Here is an 11,860-nt window from a genome sequence, read left to right as displayed (position 1 = left end):
AAAAAAAAAAAAAGTCAATACAAACCTTTGACTAATTCTCCTGGTACTTGAGTTCTGCGTTTGATAAAAGCAGGAATTTAGGCACACAGCTTGAAAACTGCAAAGTATCTGATTATTTTAGGGACAAATAAGAGTTTTTCCTAGTGGAAAAATTGATTGCTAAAACCACAAAATACAAATTTTTCATCTTTTGCTGCTCTAACATTCTAGACAAAGTCTTTCTCATGCAATACAGATAGCAGTTTGTTTATTTTACCCTAAACAATAGGATTCTCTGCATAGCAATGATTTCATGTGTAGTTTAAAAATAGAAACATGTCAAGAAACTACTTTGACATGATAGCTAAACTGGGCCAAACTACTTTGGTACAGAGATAAATGAATCTTTCTGGCCATGCCCTCCTTTTAGTTAATATTTCTGTCCTACATTCTTGAAAACAGTCAGTAATCGCCCACATTCCCACCTGTTTGTCTTCCAAATATGTACGACATCAGGATCTGTGATTTTTTTGTTTTCAGCCTGGGCATCCAGAAAGTCAAAAAAGTATTTTATAGCAAATGGGGCTCTGCTGTTGGGTAAACTCCAGATGCTTCTGAAAAGTTTTTCAAGCACAGAGTGAATTGCTACCTGCAAGACAAACGGCATGAAGTTAAAAAATACGGCAGTGGTTTTGAACACAGAACAGAACACCAAACCTAAGTTCAGAGAAAATGATGTGCCCACCAGAGAAAAAGAAACTGAAAAGAAAATGTAAAATCATCACAGGAGGCCAACGCTCACAGTGAGGGACAAAGGTCCTGAACATCCATGCCCGGGCTTAGATTTGGTTCGTAAGCTTCTTGCTTATGATTTCTTAGCATCATAAAGAAGGGAGGATTTCTTAGCAATCTCTAGCAACTGATCTGTCAGGTGCAGGCCTGGCTACAGAAACCAAGGAGCCAGGGATGTTTGACTTTCACAAGTCACGTTCAGCCTGGAAAACCCAAGCAATACTGCCCTGTTCCCAGGATTTTCCCTGTGGCCTGTATTTCCATCATAGAGTTTTTACTGTGTGTGTTCTAAAGCATTTGTGTATTTTACAAAAAACAAATGGCTGGGCTCTCTGGGAAAGGTGAGAAAATCAAAAAGACCCAGGCTGTCCTCTGCCCACAAACAAATCTCTGAAGCCCTAAGCAGATTCTCTCTGTCTGTAATCTAAGCAGCGTGCCTGGCAAGTGACTAGGGTCAGGTCAGACAGCATCTGTACTGCTAGTCATTTCAGGAGGAAAAGTCACACAGACTTCTGTTAATCCTATTAAAAGCCAGATAAAGTGAAATTTGCTCTTGATTTGATATTCTACTGGCTTTCACATCTGACACTTTCTATATGTGAACAGAAGTCCTAATTTTAAAAAAAATTTTAAATCAGTAAGATTTACTAGGTTTATAGTCACTGACACCCCTTCATTTTATTTTTGAGTCAAAGGAGCTTTATTGCTTATCTATAATAACAAGTAAACAAAAAGGAATAATTATGCTGTCAACCTAAAAATATATCGAGATGGTGGGTAAAAGAACTTGGAACAGTATTAAAATCCCTCATCGAAGATGCTGTGGAAGAAATTTGTAAAGTACCATTATCTTCACAGTTTATAGAAGAAAAAGAGGAAGAGGAAGAAGAAAAGGGGATAGGAAGGGTTTACAATTTAAACTTTCATTTTGCTTTGCTGGAAGGCACAAGGGATTTGTAACATTTTCACACTTCAGTGGAAATTAAGTCAAACACATCATACACCCCCCGCCAAGGTAGCTGTAAAAGCGCTCCCAGAACAGTGAGTGTACCTTGGTCGACAACAGCTTTGTCAAATACATTTCTTTTACTTTGAACTTGTGTTTCCCTCGATGTCTCTTTCCTTGCACATCTTGGAAGGCTTCCGAATCTGGTAAAATCTAAAGAGAAAACAGTGCGGCAGCGTTACCCAAGGCGACCATTCATGCTCCAGAAGGCATGCAATTCAGCAGCGGGCACAAGAAAGCCTCAACTCACCAAGTGGCAGTGGTCATCGGTGTATTCCACATCTGAGTGCCAGAGAAAGAGGGGAGAAAACAACCCATTAACAAACCAACCATGGGCTAACTGGCCATCTCTTGAAAAGCCCACTTGTGCTACAAACCCAAGCGCCCTTCCGCTGGAGTCCTCTGTGGTCGCACCTTTCTTGCTGCAGTGAGGGTGCCTGGACCAGGGACAGGAGCTGGAGGCAGCTTCCTTGTCCTCTTGGAGGTGTTCAAACAGGCTGAGGAGCCACCTGCTGGGAATGGCTGGAGGCTCAACCCTGTCACTCATAAGATACACCTGCAACACCACACTGTGTCGGGGTGGCCAGGTGTCAAGTACAGCGAAGAGTAAGACGACCTCAGCCCACCCTAATGGGATTCTTATTCCAGCCCATGAGAGACAGCAAACTACTAATTACACAGTGAATGACTTAGTCATAATCGTGTTAAGGATTATGAAGAAGTCATGTGAAGGAAGTTCCTAACAAGGTACCACCCTAAGTCGGGAAGGTTTCTTTGAAGAAGGGAGGCTGGAGCTGAGCCTAAACGAACAGCTAGGTGGGTGAGTGGGGAGGCCCCATAGGGGAAAGGCAGGCCAAGCTTCCGAGGATTTTAAGGGCTGGGCATGGTGGTGCACACCTGTAATCCTAGTACTCAGGACTCTGAGGCACAAGGCTCATTGCATGTTCAAGGCCAGCCTGGGCTACATAGTGACTTCACGGCCAATCTCAACTGCATAGCAAGACCTCAAAAAAGCGGGGGGCGGGGAGAAGGAGAAGGGGAAGATGAAGGAAGAGGAGGAACACACAATAGAGCTCACAGACAGGAGGAAATGCTCTGCTTGGGAGAAAGGTAGCTGTAAGGGGAAATGGAGTAGAAGATGTGAGAAAATGGACTGAGGCACCCGGGCACTTGAAAACGAGAGAAGCTAGAACATCTTGAAATGCTAATGGGGAAAAAGCAGGCAAGAGGAGAGAGAACAGCCCATTTACAAAAGCACCGAGGGCCAATAGCTGAGGCTGTAGGAGTCAGGGATCTGAAGCAGAGGACAGAGACTGGCCTTGGGTAGGAAGGAGCCCAAACAGTGGGCTCTTCAAAAGGCCTCGTCTTTGTGACCTAAAAATCACAACTCTTCCCCTTATCCGGGTGTAAGAACCCCATCCTCTCCACAGTGCCAGCCAATTCTGGTGAGGTGTCTTCACTGTACCCTGACGTAGTGATGGGAGATGAGAGGCCCCAGAGGGTCTACCAAGAGCCACTGAATACTCCTCCCCCATCAGGAGTCCTGCAGTCTCCGACCGCACTGACCAGATGCCGGGACCCACAAGCTCCTCTTACCAGCCATCAGGAAGCCCTAGCCCTGGCCAGGGAGAGGCTCAGAACCCTTATGGGAGCTGAGGACTGAGTGCCTTTGCCTGGGGTATTATTTCTCCAGAGGCAAGCCTGGAGTGTGACCTAGAGATTCTTCTCAAGGCATCGTGACCATGTTTTCCGGCTGCCAGGGAGGTAGACAAGGACTTTGCAGAATGGCCCATTAACTTTCCCATCAGAGCTTCCTCTTCAGTTTCTCTCCACTTTCTGGGAAGTTTACAAACGCTGCCTCACTGATAACAGGACTTTCCCCGTGGACTATCTCATTTGTGCAGCACTCAGAGGGCCATGTGATTATCTGTCAACTTCCTTCAAAGCTTCCCAGGAGGGTCTCCCCAGTGCTCCCCACCCCACTGAGGAGCTGGGAAAGAGTATGAGTTGAGATGTTAACAAGCAGCAACTTCCTTTGTGCAGAGCTGGCAGGGCCAACCACAGTTTACAGTTTCCTTTCTTTCTTCTTGCAGGGCCCACATTCTGAGGACTAGAAACAGATCGAACCAGCTTTCCTCAGCTTTCAGAGAATTACATAGCAACAGCTCAATCTCACTTTTGTGACAATACATTTGAGGGAGGCAAAAAGCAATACTTCATAAAGCTGGGTGAGAACAAAAGGTTAACAATATTATATTGGTTACCTGAAGTAAAATTTGCTATCTTCTTAAAGACTTTTATAGTGGATCCATTTGATATCTGAAAGCAAAGATAAAAAATATATGAGTTTTCAAAATTTAATGGATTTCTCAGCTTCACCCAAGAATTAGATGGCTGGATGGATCCTATATTCTCTCACTTATTAAATCAAATATTTATCAAGAGCTGCCATGCTCTGGGCACGGTGCTGGAGGCTGGGCTCTCTAGAACGAGAAGCAAAGCATGGTCCCTGCTCTCACAGGATTCATAGTCCTCTGGGAGAGGCAGACAGGAGATGAGGTATGGTGACCTCGGGGCTGAGAAGAGGGGCCGACTAAGCCCTGTGTGGTGGTTAGGGTGCACCGTCGCCTTAACTGACTTGGGAGCTGTCTCGTGGAGCACACGTCTGGGTGTGTCCAGGCGGGTCATGGAGGAGGAGTGAACTTGAGGTCCTGTACCTGGTCGCCTTTTGCTTGGGCACTGGGTCCCCTGCTCTGCTTCGCAGCCACCATGAACTAAGCAGCTCTGCTCGGTGCACCCATGCTCTGCTGTGATGTTTGTGCCTGGGGACCAGCCAGCCATGAACTGAATCCCCTGAAAGTGTGGGCCAAACCGCACCCACCTTTCCTCCTTTAACTAGTGGGTGCTGGGTGTGTGTCCAACAGTAGGAAAGCTGACGAATACACCATGTCAGGCCACTCCCTCACCGGTCAGGAGAGGCCTGAGCCAGTTTCAGTTTTTGAGATTCGTATGTGTTGTGAGCTGGATGTATATGCCTCTTTCAAATTCACATGCCCGATATCCTACTCCCAATATGATGACATAGAATAGGGGAAGCCTGCGGGAAGTAACGAACTCGTGGGTGGAGCTCTTACGAGTGGGATTAGCACACTTAGGAGAACAGATACCAGGGCTTGCTCTCACGTTCTGCTCTCTACTCCGTGAGGACCCAGTGAGCAGATGTGCTCCCTGCAAGCCAGGAAGATGCCTTCACAGACTCTGGGTCTCTGGCACCCTGACCACGGACTTGCAGGCACCAGGACTGAGAGAAATAAATGTTCATGGCTTACGCTACCCAGTGGATCACAGCAGCCTGGACTAAGTAGGATATGACGAAATGAGTGCTGGAGCAGCATTTCCTGAAGTGGTGTCTGGACCTGATCAATGCTGTGACGGAACATTTTCACTTCTAGGTCTGTAACCTACAGGAGTAAGTACACATTCTGATGGCACACTGTGCACAACTGCCCCAGACATCAGTATTAGAGTGGACAGACAATCTGACGTCTATTCATATAACACACCATGAGACAAAATAAGTAAAACACTGCCACGTGTGTGTGGGTGAATCTCCCAATCATAATGTTGAGCGAAAGAAATCCAACATGAAAGAAAGCATTCTATATGATTGTTTGCATAAAGCTAAAAAACACACCTGAGTCAAAATTATATTAGATATTTGGAGAAGAAAGAGGAATTAATAATTAGGAGAGGTCTGTTTCTTGACCTGCGTGCTAGTGAGAGGATGTGCTTGCTCTGAAAATTCAAGCAAAACACTTAGGATCTTTTTTCTTTTCTGTAAATATGGTATTTTTAAAAATCATAAAAATTACATATACCTTTAAAGAAAAACTTAAATGTAACATACAGGAGGGGCTGGGGATTTAGCTCAGAGATTCTGCCTGCCTTGAAAGCACAACGACCAGTTTGATCCCCGGTACTGAAAAAAAAAAAAAATTAACATACAGGCGAGTGCTTAATATTCACAACTATTAAGTGTAGAGCTGAATGCTCAAGAGAGATCCATATATACCTATGTAGCCACCGTCCACATCAGGATAGGAAACATGTCAAGGCCCCAAGAACTTGTCCCAGGCAGTAGCCACCCATCCTCACCCACAGGATCAGTTCTCTGACTTCCATTCCACTGCCCAGCTTTACCTCTACTTGAGCATCATATAAATGGGTCATGCAGTATGGAATCTGGTACCTAATTTCTTGGGCTCAGCAGAAGGTCTGCGAAGTTAACTCACACAGTCTTGCCTGACTATGGTCAGTCCTTTCTTATCACTTGTGTATCAGCTCACTGTGCAAATATACTGCAGAAAACTGCTACCCAATGATGAAGAGCTGATGCATGCTGCAGTGTGGGTGAACTTCAGAAACATCACGCTGAGTGAAATGTCATCCAAAGACCACATGGTGTATGATCCCATACCCAAACACACCCACAATAGGCACATTTATATAGACAGAAAGTACATTACCGTGGTCTAAAGCAGGGGTGGAGGAAATAAGAAATGACTGCTAATGAGTACAAAGTTTTTTTCTGGGCTGATGAAAATGTTCTAAAATTAGACTGTGGTGTTGGTTGCACAGTTTTGTAAATTTACCTAAAACCACTGGATTCTGTACTTCACACAAGTGAGTTTTAAGGTATATAAATTATATCTCGGTAGAACTTTTAAAAGTTACTGCAGATTTTATATGTACACGTTGACAATTACACTGTCATCACACTGAATGCTGATGCGGTGCCTGTGTACAGCCACCCCTGGTGATGAAGCCAAGGGTTCTCACCTGAGGCCTTGTGGGACTGCCAGCGCCCAGGGCCAGTAGCTTCCAGTGCCTCTGTCCCTCACCCTGATGTGCCCTGGGAAATAAGCGGGTGCCAAAGTGACCATGGCAGAGAAGACCCTGACGGGAAGAGGCAGAGGGCAGGCCTGGTCCTCGGGAGGACCATCTGCAAGCTCTTCAGACAGGCAGGGGGTGCTGGGGAGGGGACAGGCCAGGAGACACAGATCCCCAGCTCCATCCCGGGGCTGTGGCCGGAAATGAACTCTGTCATTTCTGAACATTGTCAGCTAAGCGATGTTTCCCTCCACTCCAAAACCCAAGGCTGTTTTCTAATAGCAATTTAGACCTGTTCTTCCCAAGTCAGGGGTAAAAAAATGGAGGACCTCAAATTTCTCCTCTGGCCTGCTGCACACTGGTTATCAAAATGTACAAGGCTGCCTCACAAGCACCAAAGGCTTAAACCTAATCTCAGGCTGCACCCACAGCGAGAAGGACACAGACAGAGCAGAGCCAGCACTTGAGAGGCCCCTGGCTGGCCAGCTTGTCCCGCCCGCCACTCAGTGTGGGCAGGGGCCTCCTGCCACTGGCGTTCAGGACATCTTATGGGACCTGGGGGTCTGGACAGGGGCTGGCTGGGGCCAGTGAGGATTCTGAACTCTTCCTGAGCTCTCTGCCTCTGCTGTTCTTACCAAACATCCTTTCCTTTCCCTTGAGCCATTCGTTGTTTTCTGGCTGATTTTTCAATTCTCCTCTATATTTGATGTAATTAAAGTAAGCGCTCTGTGCAGGCGCCCCCTTAGCGATACACAGACACCACGCTTATGAGAATGTTTGAGCAGAGTTACAAAGTTCCTCCCCACAAAGAGCTGGATAGGCTCTGTTTCTAAGCCAATAAATATCTTTTTATAAAAGGAAGCTGGTGATTCATCCTGTAATTGTCAAAGAATGAATCCCAAACGGATCCCGTTGAGTGTTGAGCCAATACTCCGCTCCTGTCAGATGCTTTGTTTTGCCAAAAGTGAGCGCCTTTCCTCTATAATCACAAACACCATGGACGGGCCTTCTGATACGGAGCACTGCCAGAAGTTCAAATGTCTTTTCAAGAGCTGGCAACGACTTGCTGCTGGTGCGGTGCTCAGGCATTAAGATAGCGTGGATGCAGCTTGTACCAAGGCCATTTTACTCTGAAATTATCTCCCAAGAGCCAGTGCAGAGCATTTTATTAGTGGATGGGTCGTGTGTATGTGTGTGTGAACATCTTTCTGACGTTCACAGCTGCTCCAGGGCTGGAATATTTCCACCCCATGTGACTCTGTAATGCTAATATAAGGACAGAAATATAATTTACAGATGTTTGCGGGGTTGGGGGGTAAGGGTTTTTGCTTTCTGTTCTGCACAAGTCCAGCTGCTGCTGAGTTAAGGACAGAAATGCCTTGGTGAAAAGCATAGTGGAATCCAAGGGGTTAAAAACACAATCCCCGCCCCCCTCTTTCTTTGTACTGGGCATCAAACTCGTGACCTTGTGCTTGCGAGGCAGGCGGCAGAATCACTGAGCTAAATCCCCAGCTCTAAAAACACGATCCTGTTGGTTCCATCTGAGGAGCTCCAACTGCTTCCCTACAAGTAACTTCATTAATCGTCCCATCCTCGCGTGAAGCAGGGAGCATCCTCTGGGCCCCTATGTTAGGGATGAAAACCAAATTAAATAATAATAAAAAAGAAAAGATTAGTGTCTCTAGATGGATCTGTGGCAGGAATGTTAGGAATGTTTCTCCAGCTCAGAGCAGAACGGGAGCACGTGGCAATTTCCAATTAAATCCGGATTCGCTGGGAGGAGGCGCTGCCTTTGGATGACACCAGCCGGAGGAGCTGGGATGCAGTGGGGATGACTGGAGCCCTTCCTATCATCAGAACTGGGAGTGGTGACCTGGAGGGGAAGAACCGATGCATCCCAGCCATTTAAAGCCACTCCTGAAGTCAATCTGCAAGAGTGTGAGGCCCCTGCACGGCAAGACGCTATCTTTATGGTCTAAGCTGGAGATTACCCCATAAAAATAGAGGTTGAACTTTTATTTAACCTTATAAAACTGTCATTTCTGTAGGTAAAAATGGCCAATGATTGTCAATTTCATGTGGCTCAGCCTAAGGGAAATAAGGTAATTTTAGCTGAGTTTTACGGAAAATTATGAATATGGTCGAAAGATTACGTTACTTTTTCCTTAAAGGAAAAAAATAACTGAAAACACAATAATCCATATGAATTACTACATGGAAACTGCAGTAACTCTCATTCCTGAGGCTGCCTTTCTACTAAGGCGGTTGTACATGGAAACAAAATCTTATTCCATGAGTGTTGTTTTGGCAGACACCCACCAGTACCACTGTCCCTCAGTCAAAACTTTTCTCCCCCAGCTCCTCAAGCTGATGCCTCAAGGCTGGAAGCAAATGAAAAGCAACTTTTGCTCGGGTTGAGAGGGATAACCTTGTTCAGTCCTTCAGGGAAGGGCATCAGGATACCTCCTCAGGCTTACAGCTCCACACACACCAGGGTGGAGGATTCCTGAACCGCAGCCCCGAGGTGGGCCTCCCTCCAGAGGAAACTGTGCCTCCAAGAGCTGCTGTGAGATGGGAACCCGCAGGCTACGGGTGTGGAGGTGAGGCTGGGGAGGTCGCCTCTGAGGTATTGGAGGGTCCTCCCTTCCGCTGAGGGGAACTACCATCTTCAAGGACTGCTGGCCACAAAGGACATGAAAGTAGATCAGAACCAGATCTGTTTTGATAAACTCAGCCGTGAGATTTTTCAAGAGAAGTGGCCCTTTTGAATTGGACATCAGAGTGTTAACTAGCCGGGTATTTATTTCTGGCCGGGCTGCTTTGAGGTTGGAAGCAGGTTTGAGGCCCAGCTTGTTTCTCTGGCCCAGAGCAGAGGCAATTTCTAGGGTGAGCACTTCTTCATCTGCTTCTCCCCTTGAGGCATCAATGACAGGAGCTGTATGACCGTAGGCAAGTTTCCTAGCCTCTCTGGGCCTTGGAATAGGAATAATGATACTATTGACCTGGTGGAGAGTTGAAGAGGACCAAAGCAGTTGCTATGGCAAAAGCCCCCGAAATAGCCCCTTACAGAAGCGGTACACCTGCGCTTGTTACATATAGCCAGGTGTCCAAAGACATTCTCACTGCAGCAGGCCTGCAGGAGATGACATCCAATCCTTGTATCTGAGGATCAGAGCCAACACCAGAGCAGAAGGACCACGGACCTTACCCCAGAGATCCTCTGGGACATTCTCAGGAGCCGAATGTCTCTGAAGTGGTGAATGTGGTGCTGGGGGGACCACTTGTGCATCGGCACACACCACGTCCCCCAGCCACACAGTGGTTTGTCATCTTTTCTACCTCTCGGAACCTCAGCATGGGAGGTACCAAATCCAATCCTTGTATCTGAGGATCAGAGCCAACACCAGAGCAGAAGAACCACGGACCTTACCCCAGAGACCCTCTGGGACATTCTCAGGAGCCGAATGTCTCTGAAGTGGTGAATGTGGTGCTGGGGGGACCACTTGTGCATCGGCACACACCACGTCCCCCAGCCACACAGTGGTTTGTCATCTTTTCTACCTCTCGGAACCTCAGCATGGGAGGTACCAACCGCAGAGGGAACTTCCTGCCCCACAAAACACCTGTCCTGCACCCGCAATGCCACCTCACAGCAGTGTATGGGTGCCTTAACAGCCCAGCAAAGGGTCACACAGTGCAGTGCCACAGTCGCTGGGGTCACGAGCCCCAGGCCACAGACACCCTCAGCCAGAGAGGTAGGTGCTCAGGAGGCTTAATGATAGGGGGAGGATGCCTCTGGTTTAATGTGTTCGCAAAGACATCAGCTCACTTAAGCCCTTGTCTGTACAAAACGGAGCGAGACAGGAGTCGAAATTCACCCTCCTCTGTAGTCGTCTGATGGAAAGCGGAGGAATAATAGTATCGGCCTGGAAGCACAGGGCTGTTTGGACATTAATGGAGCCAAGACATAGGAACAATGCCAGGTGCTGGTCATGGAAAGCAACACGTCCCCGGGACATGGCAAGGATGCCATCCAGTAGGTGACAGGATATCACCACAGTTTGGAGCTCTGGGGCCAGCTGTATTTTTGCTGTGCCCTCAGATCCCTCTAGAAACCCATTCTTTCTATTCAGAGACTGGCTCCCCTCGATTCCCCCAACGGACTGAGTGGGGCCAGGAGAAATGGACCCGTGCTCCAGCAGCAGAGACTTTGTTTAGACAGGAGGAGGGACTGGCCGTCACTAAAGATTAACTTTAAAACCTAACCAATTTGGACTAATTGGAGGGAGGTAACTCTGAATCACGTAAAACTCTGAATTAGACCCTATTTTTAAATGAAATATAGTTTTTTGCTTTCAAGTGCATACAGTGACTCAAACTAGGGTGCTTTGGTAAATGAATAAGAGTGATAATTAGCATCTTGTCTCTTTGGAGGGAGAAGCAAGTGCTTAAGGAGAAAAATTTTCTTTAATGAGAAGGCAAAAGCAAACTTCAGCCCTGTCAGATTATACCAAATTTTGAATCTGCAGAGGTACAGGCAGCTGAAGGTGGTGGGGGTACTTTTTTCAGATCTGGCATTTAAAAACGGCTCTCAGATGACCCAGGCTTAGAAGTACAGTCCTCCTGAACTCCCTGGGTCCCTTTAAGTTCTCTGCATTTATATCCTTGTGGCTTAGTTTTTTAAACATAAGGAGAATCCTTTAAGGCCTCGTGTCCTAGTCTTGTCATTTATTACCACCATGCAGAGAGGCTGGGGTAGGCGGCCAATAAATCATTGGGACAGGAAGTGACTACAGGCCAGATTAATTTCATTATCATCCTTAAGCAGATAGGTGTCGAGCACGGCCGATGTCTCCGTGAAGAGTGATGTCCTCTCTCTCCCGACAGCCCCTCCAAGCCTTGCAGATGGGCTGTTTTCCCCGCCAGAATGACCTGTCCTGCTTTCCCTACTGAAGGCACTAAGCCCCCACCTTCATGAGGGACTGCTCCGTGCCACAAGGTCACAGGCTTGGATGCCAAGATGGCACAGAAGGCTCCTGAGCAAGGCGGGCGCCGGAGGAGGGTATCGGCGCCAGGCCCCTTCCAGATGTGCAGACGCGGGGCGATGAGTAGAGGCTCTCCGGTCTGGAGCCCTGACACTCAGTGATGCCATCGTCAGCCCAAGGAAGCACTTCCACTCCATCCCCCACCCCA

General features: G+C 47.3%; 1 protein-coding gene across 1 annotated transcript in view; it reads right to left on the bottom strand.

Moving 5' to 3' along the window:
* Positions 1–11,860, bottom strand: part of Plxnc1 (plexin C1) — a 146,583-nt gene that overhangs the window by 8,020 nt on the left and 126,703 nt on the right. The window contains exons 25-28 of the mRNA XM_010629224.3: positions 4,042–4,096; positions 2,028–2,059; positions 1,823–1,930; positions 465–628 (exon numbers count right to left, since the gene is read on the bottom strand). Of these exons, the coding sequence (XP_010627526.1) occupies positions 465–628; positions 1,823–1,930; positions 2,028–2,059; positions 4,042–4,096 (359 nt within the window). The remainder of the gene's footprint in view (positions 1–464; positions 629–1,822; positions 1,931–2,027; positions 2,060–4,041; positions 4,097–11,860) is intronic.

Source organism: Fukomys damarensis, unplaced genomic scaffold (assembly GCF_012274545.1).
Source record: "Fukomys damarensis isolate Sample0158 unplaced genomic scaffold, DMR_v1.0_HiC HiC_scaffold_15, whole genome shotgun sequence".
Lineage (NCBI taxonomy): Eukaryota > Metazoa > Chordata > Mammalia > Rodentia > Bathyergidae > Fukomys > Fukomys damarensis.
The sequence above is the reverse complement of the archived record's forward strand: the minus strand, read 5'-3'. Positions and strand labels throughout refer to the sequence as shown.